At 46.0% G+C, this 19,473-nt stretch overlaps 1 protein-coding gene across 4 annotated transcripts; it reads right to left on the reverse strand.

Annotated features, from left to right (window-relative positions):
• Nucleotides 1-1,447: 1,447 nt before the first annotated feature.
• On the reverse strand, nucleotides 1,448-17,422 carry LOC141011791 (uncharacterized). 4 transcript variants are annotated; one of them, XM_073485075.1, is made up of 14 exons: nucleotides 17,338-17,422; nucleotides 13,727-14,630; nucleotides 8,729-12,866; nucleotides 6,895-7,243; nucleotides 6,540-6,713; nucleotides 6,351-6,448; nucleotides 6,198-6,271; nucleotides 6,051-6,096; nucleotides 5,915-5,955; nucleotides 4,726-4,796; nucleotides 4,446-4,615; nucleotides 3,820-3,911; nucleotides 3,563-3,708; nucleotides 1,448-3,477 (listed from the first exon to the last, which is right to left on the reverse strand). In XM_073485075.1, the coding sequence occupies exons 2-13, from the start codon at nucleotides 14,417-14,419 to the stop codon at nucleotides 3,577-3,579; spliced, it is 6,078 nt and encodes a 2,025-aa protein (XP_073341176.1). In that variant the 5' UTR covers nucleotides 14,420-14,630; nucleotides 17,338-17,422; the 3' UTR covers nucleotides 1,448-3,477; nucleotides 3,563-3,576. The 4 variants fall into 4 exon arrangements, with proteins under 4 accessions (XP_073341176.1, XP_073341177.1, XP_073341179.1 ...); XM_073485076.1 differs by having other exon boundaries at nucleotides 3,798-3,911; XM_073485078.1 differs by lacking the exons at nucleotides 1,448-3,477; nucleotides 3,563-3,708 and having other exon boundaries at nucleotides 3,822-3,911; nucleotides 4,433-4,615.
• Nucleotides 17,423-19,473: the final 2,051 nt, after the last annotated feature.

A 19,473-nucleotide genomic window follows, 5' to 3' on the forward strand; every position in this document is an offset into this window, starting at 1 on the left:
ACAATTAGGGCCGGGTACTGAACATCGATACTTTTATGGCAGCGACCAAACTGCCTCGATGCCACTTAGTATTGAAAAATGTCTTGTCATTCGATACCAAATTTTCATACCTCGGGAAATAACCTCACCAGCCTCTGCGAGCCAATAAGCATGCAGCAAGCTTGATGTGGGAAGATCTAACAGTGCTGGTGATTGGCTGTCTCCAGGCATGCAGGAAAAACACAAGGTCATGCCTAGAGACGGAGCTCACCACACTGTGGTAATTAGGTTTATATTTCATTGTGTTATGAAACAGCTTTAAAGGAGTCTGTAAAAAAAGGCAAGGAGCTGAAAAATAAAACGAAAGATTTTTACTGTAATGTTGAATGTAATCTTTCGTTAAAACGGATTTCTAAATTTGATGGATTTGGAACTGGTATCGAAGTCAAGGTATTGGTACCGGTACCAGTATCAAACATTTTTGAACTATACCCAGCTGTAGTGACAATGAGTTTTAAATAGTTCATTTGGTTCAAGAAGTAGGAGAATTTTCTTCACACATAAACATCCTTCAGATTATGAGAAAATTGAAATTCATGATTGTAATCTGTAACTCTCTGCCTCTGATTTGTAGTAGACTAGAAGGATAGTATAGTTGGATGAAATGTAAATACTCAAGTACCTCAACTTTATACTTAAGTAGAGTACTTTAGTTGCATTCTAACACTACAAAACACCTAATTGTAGGTGCAATTGTCCCAGTGCTTGTGTCCTATTTGTAGCCTGTCTGGCCTTAGTAAACAGTATATACATTCATGTAAATATGTATAATTTACTTTTACAACATTTATTGCCATACAATTATTTCTGATACTTAATATCAGTTTCTTAAAGACTCTTCTTTTTTTATATGGGTGACTTATCATTGTAATATTTTGGTAAAAGTGAATGCAAGGGTGATATTATATGTGACTTTAGGGTACTTTTTTCAAAAATGTGAGCCATTATGGATAAATGTAGAGGATACCTCCCTCAGACAACATAAATTAAAAGTCAGGTATTTGTTGCTCTCTGAAACACGACAGGAAACAACCCACGAGTCAGATCGCAAAAGGAAGTGAAACCTCACAATTCTTTCTTTCTTCTATAAAACACTTTCAACACCTAACGCCGTCCCTTTTAAGTCCATGGAGAATACTTGTCTCACTTCTTTGTTCCGATCTACAGATCCCCGGATGCCCTAGGATGTTGTGAAGGGCAGAAAGAGGAGAATAAATCTCTGGTGTGAGCTGCAGCCCTCCCCCATCTTGTAACCATGTTCCTTTGATAGCGTCCTCCATTGTGGGTCATTATGGAGGACAACACAGTGCGAGATATACAATCTAACACCACTAGATAGCACTGTTAGCTCGAGCTGATTAAAATCACTGCAGTAACCTCCCCAAACAACTGACACACCACAAGTCCGCAGGGTTTAGTACTAGTAGACATAAAATGCTTTTATTATTATGGTTATAGAGGCAAAGAGTCGGAGCTGACATTCTATGGCGTTGAGTTATAACTGTTTTTGATGTTTTGTTTTTCAGATGCACGTAGTCGGAGGCAACAGGCAAAGGTTACATGTCATGCAAACTAGATAAATAACTCTGTATGTGTACCTTTGCTATAAAGTTAATCATCCACTGGCAATAATGTAGTGCTCTTAGTTAAAAAAGGAAAGAGGAAAAATATACATACAGTATGTAAACAATCAAAGAAATTGCACTTTCTTGGCTTTTTGTTATTAGAAGCCACACTACTGAAAGAGAGCAGAAATTTAAACACTGGAAAAAACTAAGTCACTGTCACTGATTGTCTGACCAATAAAAAAACAAACAAACAACGTACGCTCGGCTAAAAAATAAGAGACAAAATTATGTCATTCTACAAAAAAAATCATATACAATCATAGTTAACTTGAAGGAGAAATGACTGGTATATTGGTCAGCTGTATAATCTGTTAAAAACATGTTAGTAAAATGAAAGATTTGATTATTAAGTTTATGTATAATCCCAATAGTATTGTCATGTATAATACTACTTTAACACGCTACTGCTGATAGAAGGAAAAACAGGTCTCTCTCTCCCTCTCCCTCTCTCTCTCTATGTACATTCACATGAAACTAAACGCTTATGGTTTCTTAGCCCGATGCTCCTAAGATGAGAACAATCTACTCTGCAACTGTACAGAAACAAAAAAGACCTCCAATCCTCAAATATTCACAACTTTAAAAAACAAAACAAAACAAAAAAAAAACATAACAAAGGAAGTCCTTATATAGTCCTTATCAGAGGAGATATTGCTTTTAAAGACTGCATGAGTTCGCTTAGGTACGTACACGAGACAACATGGCACTTCTACAGAGCATTTGGGGCAAATCAATTCTACTTTTCGTTCCCTTTCCTCCTCTGTCCTTTCTCTCTTCCCCCCCCCCCGAGGACATTCTGATTGTCACAGCTCTGGAGCAAAGAGCGAAACATTCTCAAAGGCAGTCCGAAGTAAACAAAACACTTTTTACCCCTCTCCCTCCCTTCCCCAGGAAGCAATACTGAAAATAGTCAACAATAAACATTCCTATCATGAATATATTCTGTCCATTTCTTAAGCAGACAGTACTCAAGCTGTCCTCTTTTTTTTTTTTTTTTCAAAAATAACTTCTTTCTTAAAACCTCATTAGAAATTCTCTTGCAGCGATGCCAAAATTCCTATCACTAAGCCCACCCCCCTCCCCTGCCTATTCACTGGTACATAGCAGACACTGTCTTGGTAAAGTGAAGAAAAACCCTAACACTGTCTCAACAGCTTGGAACTGGTTCACTTCTCCTCGTGTCATTTCCCAAAGGTGCAATGTGACTTTGAAAGCTTAACGATTAAATGAGGGTTCGATTTTGACCTAGTTAGGGCCCAGGCTACATTTGTGTTCCCTCGGGCAGTTATTGTGAACTCCTCGTCTCTTGGAAACTTCAGAGCCGAAATGCTGAGTACCGCACATGTCCGCTTTCAGTCCCCGAACGATGTCTTGTCTTAAGGTGCCGAAGTAAAGAGCCATCAAAGTGTATGTGTGTGTGTTTATAGTGTGTCCACTCAGCATACATACAGTCTTTAGTGTGCCTGTTCATCCAGCACTAGTGCAAATTCATTTCAGCTGGTCTGTTTCTTTCTTTCATGCGGGACAATCTATCTCCGTTTCTCTCATCCCTCGCCACTTGGACAAAAGATGTGTTGCCATGGTTTCATCCTTGGTGTGATGCCCTTCAGAGCGCTAGGTTCAACACACTCATCTGTCAGTGTGTGAGATGTCTTTCTTGCGTTTTCAGGCGCTAATATTCTCCAGCTCTCTTCTCCCTTTTGCTCGCTTGTTCTCTGTGGCACTGCTACTGTTAATAGCAGTGTTATGACATCAGTTCCTGTCCATCTGTCCAGTGGTGGGCCTGGTCCCTTTCTCAGAGTGGTCCCACCTACACAAAGACAAGATACAATCAATAAAAGTGTTCATATACATCTCCGAGTCCCTCCTGTTTTAGTATCTGATGCTCAGCTCACCTCTCTCTGTTAGCTTATGAATGCTGCAGGGTCAAAAGTAAATCATTCAGCCGTTTCCTCCTCTGTTCTCTGCTGCAGGCCTCTTCCTCCCCTCGTTTTTCTTCCTCTCCCTCCTCCTCCTCTGGTCTGCTCTGGGTTTTGGTGGGCTGTGGTGAAAAAGTATGCACAGCTAATTGCAAAAGCAGATTTTCATCCTTGTGGAAATTTGCATTCTTTAAAGAAAAGATCGTTTTACGTGGGTGCGTTTGTTCACTCACACAGGGGCTGGCAGTGAGCGAGCTGGAGGTGTCCTGACTCTGATGGTGGGGGTCACTGCTGATAACCGTTACCTCCACCCCCGCTGGCTGACCTGAGGGTCAGAGATCAAACAGTATTCTGTATGTTAGTAAAGGCGTTGCAGGAGGGAATAAAAATGGCATGTAATTTCTTTTACTGATATATCTTTGATTGTTCGAGTGTCCTTATTTTCCCTTGATTCCTATCTGCCATCAGTCAGGGAGTCTTTGATGGAAACTGTGTGGTTTCACTGCTAATGGGGAAAGTTGATGCCTGCTGGGTTTCTTGGACACCAAGAGTGGATGACAGAAATGGGGAAACATTTCTGCAGGCTGAAATTCTGTGGTTGGAAAACCACTTAGTTTGTGCTGCTGAGTATGATATGGAGAGACAAGCCAAATATGAGGACGACGGGCTGTAAGCAGAGCACACACACGCACACATACATGCACACATAAAGTAAAAGACACAACACGGGACACCAGGAGAAATCTATACAGATGTACAGTAAAAATGAAAATGTATAGAGTTCAACCACATACACGTAGGTAAGCATACACAAACACCTACAGAAACAAAAACTAACACACACACTTGCTTCATGGACCTGACTTGATGTGGCTGTTGTCCCCATTGGCTTCATCACAGGACGGATGTGGCGCGTCCCCCTCCTCTCCCTCTGCGTCTCTCTCCCTCTCTATCCTCAGTCGGATCTGTCTGTCTCTCACCAGCTCCCAGTTCCTCACCAGGAACACGTGGTGTTTCACCACAAAGCTCCTGGCCCGGGCACACAGGGGGAAACATAAGCCATCCACACTGACATCAGTTCAGTACCAGCGCATTAAGTAGTTTGTCTTGAATAGTGCATCACCGTGTTCTTTCCATACCTCTCACTGCTGGTCAGAGGATCCATGTCGAGGTGAGGAAACAGGCTGGTGATGTCACTGGAGCTCTCCTCCTGTAAAATAGAAAGAAAACGGAGGGACACAAGCATGTTTTAACAGATATCAAAGCAGCATTCTTTATTGGAGGGAATCAACCTAAAAAGATAGTTCACCCCAAAGTCAAAAACTCATATGTTTCCTTTTTGTAACATTATTTATCCTTCTCAATCAGGGGGACCCAAACCTTCTTTCCCTTGGACGGCCAAAACTGAAACATGTATTGTATCCGGTGGTGGAAAAAGTATTGAAAATCTGTACTCAAGTACAAGTACAGTTACATTACTGAAATATTACTCAGTGTCAAGTAAAACTACTGGTATTAAAAAAAACACTTGAGAAAAAGAACAAAGTAATCTTCTCAAAAGCTGCTCAGAGTATTAGTTTCTTTTTAATGGCAGGGTTTAGAAGTAACTGAGTAAATTACACAGTGTAATGCATACTTAAGTACGAGTTAAATTACAGACTTGGAAAAATACTCATGAAAGCACAAGTACAGATAGTAAAATGACTAAATTACAGTAATTTGAGTAGATTTAGATTTAATTAGTTACCTCCACCCTGATTGTATCATGTTGTTAAGATGAAAAATGGCATTAAATCAACTTTTACATTTACTTTTTAAATTAGAAACATCTTGTGGGCCAAACTGAAACTTATGGCAGTCCAACATTGGCCCACAGGAGTTTTAGAGATATCGGCTGTAGAGGTGTGTGCTTTCTCCTGAATACAATGGAACTAGATGGCACTTGGCTTGTGGTGCTCAAAGAAGGAAGCATGCGTTCTCATCATGGATGAGAGACTAGCTAACTAAGCTAGTTAATGTCATAACTCAGTCGAGGAGGAAGACTGGTCACGCTTCCTTCTGGCGTTGTAGTTCAGTAGAAATAAATCAGTTTCTACATGACACATCTCACAACAAGGTCTGTGGAGTATCTTGAGTAGTTTTGGTGCTTTGAGTGCCCTCTTGTTCCATTATATTCAAGAGAAGGCAGACATCTCTACAGCCCATATCTCCAAAACATGACAACGCACATGCAAACATTCCAGATGGATAAATAGCGCTACAGGTAAGAGGAAAAATATATATTTTTGATTTTGGGGTGAACTGTCCCTTGAAGCCACATGGACTCACCGCTGTCCTGAGAGAGGATGAAGTCCTCTCCTTCAGCCGGCCTGAGTGAAACAGAGAGAGAGGCACAGTGTATAAGAGTATTGATCTGATCCATCAACTAAACCTTAAGACAACACGTCCCATTCTGACAACTCACAGTAGCGCCGCTTCCTCTTCAGGGGGACAGCAGGCTGCCTCTGAAGCTGCAGCAACACAGCATGAGAGTTAACATGTACCCCATCACTTTAATCCTCAAAGATGCTTCAGCTTGATCCTGATTCTGCATTATCAGGCTCTACTGTACCTGATTGTGCTGCCACAGCCACATAACGTCATAAGGTAACTGGAAATGAATCCTCTTCAGCCTCAGGTATTTCCCTGGAGGACACAAAGGGAGTTTGGATGAGCTATCGCAGATACAACAAATTACAGCAGCATCATTTTCTTATTTACTCACCAACATGCATGGGAGCAGGTAAAAGGCTGTATTCACGCTCCTCTGGTGTGTACTCCATACTCTCTCTGCACAACTGCTGGGCTTGGGAGGAGGGGGGACTAGGAGAGAAACACATTAAATACATAAACAGGAAAAAAAAAATGATAACAGAAACAATGTTTTAACAGTTTGTTTATGACTCCAACTCACTCTGTGGTTTTGTAATCATCAGAGTAAAGTCCTGCCCTCAGAAACTTCTTCCTGGGAGGACCATCTGCTCGCTCCTCTCTTTGGATGGTAACTGGTTGGGAAGGAGCCTGGTCGACATCTGATTGGCTAAAACATTCAGTGGGGGTGTCACCCTCGGGTTTATCCTCGGCGACACTAAAAGGAAAGCATGAAGAGAGAGATAGAACGATAGAGAGGAAAAAGAGAAAGAGAGAAAAGGCACTGGTTTAGCACACAGTGCTGAAAACGATGGGTTAATATAGCAATAGTGAGTGGTTGTATTGAATTTTCAAGTCAACCAGCTCAGGTACTTCATAACACAGCTGTGAGCGTTTACCTCTGATGACAAGGAGAGTCACCATGTTTTCTCTTCCGTCCTCTCTTCCTCCTGGCCTGCAGCTCCAAATCTGTCACCTGCTGCACTGTGTCGCCTCCTCGATCTCTCTCTGGCCCTCTCTCCTCTTTTCTCCCTCCCACTTCTCTCCCATCTCTGTTGTGGCTGTGTCCTGGCAAGAGGTCAGGCGATGACATGGAGGGAGCTGCAGATGAGTGTGTGGGGGAGGATACGGTGGAGGGCAGTGGGTGCTTTCTGGGCCGCCCTGGCCTTCTTTTGTTTTTCCCTGCCACACTGTCTGAGGTTGGCACACTTTTCTGCAGCCCCAGGCTTCTCGAGTCACCTTGTAAACCTGCAGTCATTGAAATAGAAAGAGGTGGGAGGGGAGGCAGGAGGAGGCAGGAGGGAAGGGTGGGGTGTAAGTGGCAGAGAGGAAATGAGACAGATGTGGATCAGTGATTGAGCCAGCAGGAGGTGTGAGGTGAGGCTAGTCTAGGCTGAGTCATGCGGGGCCACATATTAGGTGAGTCACAACATTTCCTCTGACCAGATCACTTCTGGGAAATGCATTAAGAAGTGATTTATGTACGCACACTCAGACAGCAAAAAACCACAAGAATGGAGACAAACACTGCAGAATGCATGCGTTTTAATATGGGCATGCACACGTGGAGCACAATCCCAAAAAGCTGAGCAGAGAGAAAAAAGTGTGTGTGCTTGTGCTAGCGTGCTGTACTTCAAAACACATGTGTGTTCAGTTAGATGATGAACCATTGTCAAATGTATTCCACCTTTTTCAAAAACAACATTTTCCACTCACAAGCTCTCGTTGCCCCCATTCTGACCTTCCCGCTATTCCTCAATCAATCACTCCTGAGGTCATTTATCTTTTTGTTCCATTTTCCGCAGTCCCCGACAAGACTGGCCACTCTTTTCCTTATTTGATTTTTCCAAGTCAAATAGGCCCCGTTGGCCAGCAGTGAGGGATAGGCCAGGCTTTAAATAGCCAATCTGGTGGTTAACTAATGACTGTGTTCACTGGGTATAGCCCCGGCCTGCAACAGCGTGCGGTTCGCTGCAGACCGGGAAGATTTCAAAGATTTTCTGGAAAGACTCCCATCAAGATGCTGCCCTCCTGCTATAACACTTCTTAAAAATTCCAACAGAGAGCAGAGAGTGGTTGCTGAGTGGTTGCATTTGTATGTGTGTGTGTGTGTGTGTGTGTGTGTGTGTGTGTGTGTGTGTGTGTGTGTGTGTGTCGGGGGGGTGGGGGGGTGGGGGGGTGTTCGGCACGTCCCCTGCACAGCAGAGGGAGTCTGAAATTGGCTATAAAAAGAACGGAGTCTGATTTCCTCTCAAACACCCTCCAGGCTTTGATGTGTGGCTCAACAACACCTGAGAAAAAGCTCTGCTGTCACTATATTGGGCAAACTATTGGTCTCATCTCCACATTGTGCAAACATAAAAATCTGTCACGCTGTGCATTTTGAAGAGCCTCTTGGCATAAAATCACTCAGCTAGCTGTCAGGATCTGGGTGCTATTCATGGATTTAAAATGACAAGCACAGTTGATGTTCTAAATTACTGTCCGTACTCGATGTATTCATATTTTCTGCCAATGAAATAATAACATAATACAACTATGCATTCACACAATTCAAGAGGCAATATTAACAATGGAGATTTTTGAAGCACAGACAGCTCCCAGCCAGAAACATACTAACACTGTAGTATGTCCAAGTATGTGCACCATCCTGGCATCAAACTGAGCCAATCAAACAGAAGCACATGCATGTCAGCGCTCTATTTATAGATGAAATCGTTCAAGCATCCTCACCTGCTTCTCTCCTCTCTGTCCAAGCTGGCTCATCTCTCCTCCATGACCTGTCTCCACTTCCTGGATTCCTCCCGGCCAATCTGCTCCTCAGACCCCTCCCCCCTGTTGCCATGGCAGCAGATGTGAACAGGTTGGTGTGCGTTGGGGATGGCGACGTTCTGTACAAGTGTGACTCTTGAACGTCCTCATCGTCTTCATCCTCTCCGTCTGATGCAATCATTCGGCCTGCGTGTTGCTCCCCGGTGAAGCTTCTCCAGCTGGGGTTTGAGTTCCCAAATCCTGTCCCTCCCATGCCACCGAATTTCGTCCAGCTCTGGCCCAGGCCGCCCCAGCCTCCTCCGAATGACGACAGGTGAGAGGAGCCCAGCCCCAGCGAGGTGAGAGATGTCTGTTTGTACCTCTCTGCTGAGGATGACGATGACGTGGCAGCAGCAGTGGAGGAGAAGGAATCATTTCCGTTCTCACATAACCAAGGTGATTCTTTAGACAGCATACTCCCCATTCCTCTTGGCCCTTTCCTTACTCCTTCTCCTTGGCCCAAAATGAATCCTGACCTTGACTTTGAACTGGCCAATCCTTCTCTCTCCATCCCGTCTTCCTCCTCATCCTCGTGCAACTCCTCCTCGTCATCCATATCTCGCTCACAGTGCCTGTGACGGTGTTTATGCTTGTGTTTGTGTTCGCTCCTCCCACAGCCACAGGAGAGGCTGGATGTGAACCCTGAGCTGAGGTGTGAGCCTCCTACTCCACTGCTTCCTCCTCCTATATCTCCCTCAACATCTCCTCCCAAAGCTCCTTCCCTCAGCAACCTGCTCCTCCGCCTGTGGAACCTGGCGGGGTTGAGGAGGAAGTGGGCATGATGGGACTGATGGGGAGCGTACTGGTGCGGGGAGGGAAGTGGGTAGGAACTGGGGAGGTGGTGGTAAAGTGTTGTGGCTGGAGGATAGCTGCTGTAAAAGCCCATATTTTCAATGGTCTCCTGGAACTTTGATGGGCAGCCACATTGCCTGCGGTCTGGCTTCCTGTTACAATGCACAGGCTGGCAGGGGTAGAAGGGCTGCGGGGAGAAGGAGGTATTAGCAGAGTAAGGTGAAGGGTGAGGTGAGTAGAAGCCATTCAGATTAATCCTGAAGATGTTGGAGCGGTGTGAATGGGAGGAGGAGTGATGGCGCCTTCCTCCAGCTGCGTTCCCACTCCCATCAAAGCCTTGTCCCAGTCCTGTCCTCGCCCAACCTCGCCGTCCGATATGGATCTCACTGAACTGACCGATCAGGTCTTCTAGCTCAGCCAGAAACTCTGGATCCTGCATGTGCAGCTGCTGGTGTTTCTTCTTGTGTTTATTTTTCTGTCGCTTCAGTGCATTGTGCCCAAGGCAAGGGTAGTAATCTGAATGAGTGCACTTGTTGTGTCCTGGGCAGGGGCATGGGCACATGCAAGTACAGGAGGAGGAACAGTCATAATCCCTCCGCCTGTGCCTGTGTCTGTCTCGGTGCCGATCCACAGATGTTGAGTTGGCAATGGGGTTTGCGTGTCTGGGCATGTGAGAGAGGGGTGAGGAGACAGGAGAGGGACGGTCGATAAGAGAGGAAGGGTGCCTTTGACCCCCCAGGATCACTCCTGACCCCTGACCCAGCCGAAGCATGCCTCGAGCTCCCCGAATCTCCCCTCGCTCAGAAACACTGTTGTTATCTGTTCCAATCCCGCTATCACTAGGCAGTGTCTCTTCGCTGTGTGATTCACTCCTAGGGGAGGGTGTGGCCTCTTTCAGGTGGCCAGGGGAGCCGGGAGTGTGATGCAGTGGAGGAGTGGGACAGGAGAGCTTACACGATGACTGGTGAAAGGGGAAGTGGTGCCTTCCCTGACATGGACAACTCTTCTTCACAAAGGGAGAGAGGGAGGAGGAGGAGGGAGGTCGTGGGGAGGTACAGGAGGATGATGGGGAAGGGAGGGAGAAGGGGTGAGGAAAAAGTAGGGAGGATGTTGGTTCTGTGAGGCTGCCTTCGCTGTAAGGGCTCTGGGCCCCGCTGGAGTGGGTAAGAGAAGGGGAGGGGAATGGGTGAGAGGGAGGAGGCTGGGGTTGGTTGGAGAAGAGAGATGTTTCAGAGGGGTTGGTAAACAGAGACGACTGAGAGGAGTTCTGGGAGTTGGTTTGGACTGTCGGAGCAGTTTGGGTTTTAGGCTTGCGTCCTCGCCTCTTTCCCATGTAGATGGTCCCTCTCTTGCTCACATTGATCTGAGGGCCCAGCGTACTCCCAAAGGACGAGGACAGGGCCGAAAGCGTTTGTACTGTTGTCGTCTCTATTGATTTACACATTCTTAAAGAAGTCTCACCATCTGCTGCCTCGCTTCCCCGTCCCTCCTTCCCTACATACCCAGACAGCATTACCTTTTGGAGTCTCCTCTTCTTTCTTTTCTTCATCTCATTAATCAGCCTCCTGATCTTTAGCTGCCTGCCCTTTTCAGGAGGATGAAAATCTCTACATCTGTCTGTATCTTCAGTGCGATTCAGTGCATCTCCGCTCTGGTCCTCGGGGAGGGGTCGTTTGGGAGGACGGCCACGCTTCTTGGGGCTGGATTTAAACTGAGCAGCACTTTGCAGGATTGGACTTGATTCCAGCACGGGCGCTTTCTGAATTCCGTCACACCCCAGAAGAGGCACCTCAGTTGGGATAGCATTTGGTGAAAGTCTCGGGGGAGGTTCATCTACACTAGAGCTGTGAGATTTAGGGCGGCCCCTTTTTCGGGCAGGGGTGATGGTGCATCTGGAAACAGGGGGGCTAGGGTCTGATGTGGGGTGATTCTGCTTGGGGGATGGAGGTTTGGTTGTAGAAGAGATAGAGGAGGAGGCGCTGGTTAAGCAACTAGAGGGAGCTGGGTGTGACTCATCAGTCTGCTGAATAGTGGCCCTGGCAGGAAGTGATGTTTTGGGGTTCTGGGGGAAACTTAGCGAAGGATTATGTTGGGAATCTGAAGGGGCTTCCTGATTTTCCGCTCTCTGAGCTCTGTGCACCAGCTTGGTCCAGCTGGGCCGTCTGGCTTTACGTTTCTTCAGCGGGCGGCTGTCCTGCTCTTGGGGGGAAGAAGGGGGAGAAACAGGGGCACGGGCAGAAGGAGTGGGCAGAGGGGGAGGAGCAGAAGAAGAGGGGTGGCTTGGAGGCACAGTTGAATGTCTTGAGACGTCCTGTTCTTTTGATTTACTGGTATCACCTGTTGCAGGCTCAGCTTGTTTGACTGGCTTGCAACCGTCATCTGGCTTGTCTATCTCATCTGGTCTGCTTGGATTCACTATCTTATTGGTTTTATCTAGTTTGCCGCTATCAACTGTTTCACCACATTTTGCAATATTATCCTCTGTCTTTTGCCTGTCTGGGCTGAGTTTATCCCTCTTTTTCTCAGACCTTCCTCTTTCAATCTTTAGCTCATCCCTCCATGTATCATCAGTCTTATGTCTTTCATCCTTTTCTTTACCATGTCTTGATTTTCCATCCTTCCCTTTCTTTTTCTTCTTCTTTCCTTCCTCCTTTCTGCTCTCGCTCTTTGCTCTTTCAGCCTCCAGTCTGTCCCGCTTCGATTTTTTGTCTTTCCGTTTCTCCACTTTCCTCTCTTTCTCTCTCTTTTTCACTAGTAAGAGATCCTGATCTTGGGACTGGGCAGAGGAGAGATCCGCAGTAGGGGAGGACTGTGGTTTAGGGGTGACTGAGAGAGAGGAAGGAGAGTCTGGCCTGCTCTTATTGGACAGTTCTTTGTGGGTGCTGGAGGAAACTGGAGGTCTCGTCGAGGAGTCCACAGAAGAAACAGAGGAGCTGCTGTGTTTTCCGACTTTGACTTTTGATGAGGTGGAAGTGCCAATGATGTCGGCAGAACCTTTCCCATTCGATATTCCCTTCTGTTTTGCTGTCTGTACCAAACCATTATGTTTCTTGGAGGTCTTTCCTTCAGTCCTGGTTTCTGAAGCAGACAGGGCTTGGATGCACTGGGTGGAAAGAGTAGTTGAAGCTGTCTGGTCTGTTGTGGGAGAACCGGGTTTGTGTCCTGCAGGGCCAGGCTGGCCATTAACACTCGGTACCTTCTCTTTCTTCACTCTCTCCGATGAGCCATTTGAATTCACCTCTGTCTTATCGGCCAGCTTGATAGGAACCTGGGGAAGGCAAAGATGGAATCGCTGTCAGAGACAACAACGGCTGCGACGTCTATTAGTTTGTTGTTGACAGTGAAGGACAATGCGAAAGAGACAATAACTGAAATGCTTTTGTTTTTGTCCACCCATTAAAAGAGAGAGTGAGGACAAAATGACTCAATCAGGCAGAGAAAAGAGGGCATACTGAGGATAAGGAGAGAGTGAGGTGATGGAAACAGGAACGGGGTTGACACAGAAAGGAGAAATACAAAGGCAGAGAAAGGGAGAGGAAGGGAGTGGGACAGGGACAGAAGGGGGAGTGAAAGATAAATGAGAGCAGGTAGAGAAAAGAGGGGATGTAAAAATAGAAGAGAGGGACAGATATAGAGAGCCAGGCAGAGACGGGCAAAGAGAGAGAGAAAGCTGTGCGATTGGTAGCTATAAATTGCCACTAATACAGATGAGAAGGCTTGACATTTCGTACTTGTCCTGTAATTTTGGTATGCTGCAGCTTGAGTGGCGTTAGCACGGCTAAAGCAATAAGCTTACCCTCAGGCGATTGTCATAGGGACTGATGGACCAATGTCTGTAATAGCTCCAAGTGGTTGCCGTGCTGTTGTCCTATTTATAGGTCTGTTTATTTAAATGGGCTGCTTAGGTTTCAGTATCGAGACAATAGCTCATTTGACCTTATTACATCTGAGCACAAAGCTGGGTGATTTTGCACTAGAGAAGCCTGTCTGGAGGTTTACAGTTTACAGTGTGTGCCATGTAACTCTTGGCTTGTTTTTCCATTTTAAGCTAATTTACACTAATAGCAGTACTGACAGCTGGAATGAGGAAAATCTGTATGTGTGTGAGGCAAATTGTCCTTAACTCACCTGTTTGGCTGACTTGGTCCCTTGGCTGGTTATGGCAGGGACTGAGGCCGGGCTGGAAGCTGTCGTAAATGTCGATGATAAGGACAGTGGCTGCGATGACGAGGATGATGATGACGGCGATGATAATGATGATGATGCGAGTGGCGGTGAAGCAGCAGCAGATGCAGTTTGTTTGGATGTGGTCTGGACAGCATCCAAGCCTGAGCGTTGATCTCTGGTTGCCTCGTCTGGAGCCGAGCTGGTTTTGCTCTGCTGCTGACCCACTCCTCCTCCTTCGCCATCCCCCCTCACCAGTGCCCCCCTGCCTTGCCTCTGATAGGTCCTGATGGTGGGCTTGCACACATAGCTCTCCAAGATCTTGGGGGGTTTCTTGGTGCGTTTGGCCTGCAGTCCGATCCGGAGTCGTACATTCCCGTCAGGGCAGCTCGTCTCTCTGCCGGAGATCTGAAGCTGTTGCTGCCCCGCGCTTCCACAGCGCCCCTCGATGAGCAGCTCCAGCACTGCCCCCTTGTCTCCTTCTCTCTTTCTCCCTGCTCCCCTTTTCTCCTCCTCCTTTTCCCCTACATGCCCATTCTCCCCCTCACCTCTCCTCTTTTTCTCTGCCACTTCCTGTCCAGAGTCTTCAGGTGCGGAGGTGGGGTCCAGAGTGGAGTTTGTGGTGGGAGGCGTTCCCCCCTTCACTCTCTGGTCCATCAGAGAAGTCAGGGGGGAGAAGTCGAACGCTGTGTGGTTTCCAGTATAACACTTTTAAATGACCCCGGTGGGGTTAGAGGGGTCAAAGGCAAAGAGTAGAGTGCACGTGAAGGTCGAGAGGTTTCCAAAACAATATCCAGAAAAGGTCCAAGGAGAGTCAGGCTCCTTCATCCAGCGAAGGAAGATCTCTCTCTTGTCCTTTTGGCTTGAGCTGAAGGAGAATAAGTTCAGGGCAGAGAGAGAAAATGAAAGAAAAGACAGACAGAAAGATAGAGAGGCCAGTGATTAGTCATTTCAGTGAGCTCAGATGCTGAGTAGCAGCAGTACAGGAATTGAGGGGAAAGTCCCCTTCCTGTAAGCAGCTGTAGAGAGGTGCTAAAGTCTATGTCCACAGAGATGATCTCATCATACAGAAAACCCAAGGGGCCAATCAACATCGCCAATTCCCAGAATGTCGACGTTAACTGGAAGAGGGACCCACTCACATTCTTTAAAAACAGCTTCAGCTAGTTCTCTCTGACAATCTGTAAATAACGGCCGCTCTTGAGAGACAGCAACACTCCCTAAACCTCTCTGCTTTACTTATGTTCTTATCCGTACTCTTCCCCCCAAATCAATATATCAATCAATCAGCTCCTGACTAATTCAAACACTTGATCCAGTCTCCTCCCCTCCTTTCCCCACTGTCTTTGCGCCTTCTGTTCTCAGCTACTCCCACAAGCACTTCTCCTCCCACCCTTCCCTCTGCTGTACTTTCTTTTCTCTCCGAAACTCCCCTTTTCATGTTTGGCAGAAAAGCTTTTGCATGCATTCTCTATTAGTCCCATCCACCCTCTCTCCCTCTCTCTCTTTCTCTCTCTGTAGACCACACAGTAAAATGGTCAAACTCATACACTGTATCCATGTTAATCAGAACCATATTTCCTCCTCCACTTCGTTCTTTTCCTCCTCTTCAGCCTAAATCCCTCCATTCACGGTCCGACCAGTCCCCTCCTCCCCTTTCAGTAGTGGTAACACAAATCCGTAGGAAAGGGTAAAACTTATTTTTGGAAAGGAGTGCAAATTCCTCCTCCTCCCATTGCTTCCTCTAAGTCAAGTAAGCTTTTCATTGACCCCATTGTAAATTGACTTTTAATGTGACATTACAGCAAGTAACACACCCTAAAATAACATTCCCCTTCAACAGAAAAAAACTTTCACTCTCCTTCGCACTGTGCTCAGCCCCGTTTTTATTAACGTACCAAAGGGAAGTAGCATCTTCTGTCATGCTTCCTTCATTATACTCTCTCTCTCATTAAGGGAGACACTCATCCATTTTCTAATAAAACACACCCTGCCGAGCATTCTTGCAGCTCTCTCCTGAGAGCCTCTTGCGAAATAGCTCTTCTGTCTCTCGACGCACCGAGCTGCCCCCTTAAACTTACTAGAGCATCTCAGATAATGTTTTCATTTAAGAGCTCAGTGGGCTATCTCTCCTGCCTCTTGGTCACTCCACACCCAAACCCTTTCCCTTGAATCATACTGAGCTCAAATCAACATCTGTTCCAGTAACTGCTGTTATGTAACAGTTTTGGGGAGCAATTTTCAAGGCCGAGCCTCCTTACAATAAAGTAAAAAGAGCCTAGAAATGGACAGCGGTCCTCTCGGAGAAGTGCAGCCACTTTTTTGTGACCTTGATGGCAGATGAAGACAGCACAGGCACGAGTCGTATGAGTCATGCGGGTGTTGTGCGAAGTGACTACAAGAGAATGAGAGTGGCAGGTTTTCAAACTTAAAAAAGGCCAAGCCCATTCAACATCAGTCAAAGTGCATACTAATAGCTTTTTATACTCTCCAGAGCTATACCTCTCAAACATAACTCAAAATTATTCTAACATTAGACCAGAAGCTATTTCCAGTGACAGGATGATGGGTGGACTTGACACCACAGTCAGTGTGGTTCCTCGGCAGCGCTGAGGCGACGATTAAATCACGATAATGGCCCACCATATTTCCAGCCATCATCACCATCCCATGACGGTGTTATCATCAATAACTACAACACCATTATCATCTGCCTGACAACAGCAGGAGCACGGCAGCCCAGCTGGAAATGAGGGCTGCTGTGATGTGATGGCATCTCAAACATATTGAACCATGAAGCCTCACACAGAGGGAAGTTTCTCACGTGAGTCTCCCTCCTCCTCCTCCTCCTCCTCTTCTTCCTCACACACACACACACGTACGCACGCACGCACTTTCGCCTAGTTAGTGAATAAGAAGTGTGTTGGTCGTACATTGTGTACCCAGGTCGCAGCTGCGTAGGCTGACTGATGTTGCTACTGTAGATACAGTATGGGCAGTGGGGGTGTTACCGCACTGGAGCAACCTATCACTGGTTTACTGAGGACGTCAACAGGGGCTTCCTTCTCAATAATGACTTTGCGCACCTCTGAAAATCACTATCCGCCTGCTGCTGTCGCACTTACAAATGATACACACATGCACGTGTTGTTGTTGTCGTCACTCCTATCTCCCCGATCAAATAAAACGCACATTTAAGCGTCCTAAATCACGCACACAGCCGCGCACTGAAACTCAACATGGAAGTGGGGTGCTACGTAGCATCAAAATGTGCTCGCTGGTGCTGTTTGTGATGTGGATTAGTCCCGAGCCACCTTCTTTTTTTTCCTCCTCCTCTCTCCTGTCTGTCCTCTGCCAGCCCTTCTGCTGGTGTCAGCAACATTGAAATAAGAAATATCACCATGCGAGGAGAAACGTACTCAGCAACAAGGGATAAAATTAGCGCAAAGCGGATGCACTAAAATCCCCACTAACCCTCCTGTGCTGCTGCTATGAGCTCGCTGATGATGACAGGCCTGCACACATTAATAGAGACTGCCATGAAAATCTGTAATAAGGCTACGTAGGCTACTTACCCGAGAGCGCGTCCCGGAGCCAACTGCGTTGAGGCAGGAGGTTAAGGTGTTGCTGTCCTGCTCTCCCCTTCGCACCAACAGCAATCCGGAGCCTTTGGTGCATTAGATGTTGCTTTGATTACATAACTAAGGCCAGCGGAGGTTAAAACACCTCCTAAAACCGAGTTTCAGTCTCATCGGAGCGCGGAGCCGACTGTGCAACAACATTGGCGCGGGTGTTTTCATAATCATACAGTCGACAGATCTCCGTCGGCGCGTCTCCGCAGCTAGGTGGCGGACTGGTTACGCTGGATCTTATTTTTGCCTCACTTCTCTCGGGGAAAGTTACATCTCCGCTCCCGCCTGTAATAATGGCTCGGATTGTGCCCCCTCGTTTGCATACAAGCCCGTTAACGTGTCAGCGCGAGGCGCGGAGGGCTGCATGTGTGCGTTACAGGCTGACAGCGCGCGGAGGGGTTGGTGGATGTGCGGGAATGCAATTGCGTGGCCATTTTCATGTGGCCAGAGGAGGAGATAAAACGGTGAACACAGCACAGGATCTCATTGCGGTTCATAATAGGCGATTGGGGAGGGCTATTTAGACGCTTAATAAAATGGCGACGACTTGGCTAAAGTAGGCTGCTGGTAGGGTTTGAGCAGCGGCGCAAAAGTTGCATCGTGTAATGTAATATGGGATTCAGCTTACAGCAGAGGAGGGAGGGAAGAAAGGCAGGCTGGGCTATAAGCACTTATTAAAAAGTTAATACGAGAGAGTTGTTTATCATGCATCATTTAAACAGAAGACATTGATCCAAAACTACAAGCAGTGTTTTTATCCTGGAGTACAACAGGAATCACTCTGAACATACATAACAAACAACCACACGTATTTATAATATACATACATATTTTAAACACACCCTTAAAGTATTGACTTAGATTTGAAGTAATAACTGATAATAATAAAGTAATAATAATAATATAGTAATACAATTTTTAATTTATTTGGGTTTGTTTGTTAGCAGTAACACTATAGTTATTTTAAGAATCGAGTATATTGTCACATTCACAATATTTTTTGTGTTGAGGTCTTCACACAGGGTTGGAACAACCAACTGTGTGGCCCCGGGGATAAAGGGAAGCTTCAGGCCCCCTACAGGCCCCCTGTTCCTCCTGCTCTCTGTGCACTGTGAACACTTAAATCTCCCAACAACTCCAATAAAGTGCACACTACAGACTACACATAAATATCACCTGTTGGCCTACACAGTAGACAGTCAGCACAGTTTGTCTGGGGTTTGCTATGTCCAACAGTGTTTGGTAATTAAAATTAAAAACACAGTTTTATCTAGCAATATGTATCATAAGGACAATATCACCATGTTTTTAACACTAGATTTAGGTTGTGTCTTTAAGACAAAACCTCAGGAGGTGATAATGATGCAGGATTTCTCATAAGGCCCTCTGCATTTTTAATGAGGTATTGGCATTTAGCAATGAATTACTGAAGATTACAAATGACACATATTGAACAAGGGCCAGGGCCTGTTGATAGCCAATCTTGCGTCAACACTTGACACAAGCACAGTTTCCTGCCTGCAGCTTTAACACCCACTTACTTGTTTCAGTGGCACAGGGAGTTTGTAGTGCTGATAAGTAGAACCAGAGGACATGAACTTCTTTGTTCCCTGTGGTCTTAAATCCTTCAGTAAATATCCTATTTATTATAAGGTCTACCATCCTAATTTTATGCTTTTGCTCATAATGTTGCTTGCTGTTATGTTTGATGCATTTCACTGTTGAAAAAATGTGTTTTTATGCTGTTGTACCCTGCCTTGCCAAATTTTTAATGAGTGAAACTTGAAACTTGATGGCCAGATTAACTGTTTTCAAATGTATCTGGGCCTGTGTGGATCACCACAAACACTAAACTTCCCATCAAGGACAGGGTATACAGAGATCCATAAACCAACTCATATTCCTGAATAGAAGTACTGGTGGTGGATCCAGGTTATCTGTGTGATTAACAGTTGAAATTATTTTAATTAAACACACCTTTTTTGAAATATGCCCCATGGGAGCAAAGTAGAAACTTTTGTTTGGATCACTAATACATGACATAAAAGAAAGGCTCTGCACACTAAGGTACAATATATT

The sequence above is a fragment of the Pagrus major genome, chromosome 17, assembly GCF_040436345.1.
Source record: "Pagrus major chromosome 17, Pma_NU_1.0".
NCBI lineage: Eukaryota > Metazoa > Chordata > Actinopteri > Spariformes > Sparidae > Pagrus > Pagrus major.

Coding starts and splice junctions, on each gene's coding strand:
- LOC141011791 (XM_073485075.1), bottom strand. CDS start 14,419: ATGGACCAGAGAGTGAAGGGGGGAACGCCTCCCACCACAAACTCCACT. Junction 6,714..6,894: donor GACTCTCCTTGTCATCAGAG/GTAAACGCTCAC, acceptor CTTTCCTTTTAG/TGTCGCCGAGGATAAACCCG. Junction 5,956..6,050: donor GAAGAGGAAGCGGCGCTACT/GTGAGTTGTCAG, acceptor TGTTTCACTCAG/GCCGGCTGAAGGAGAGGACT.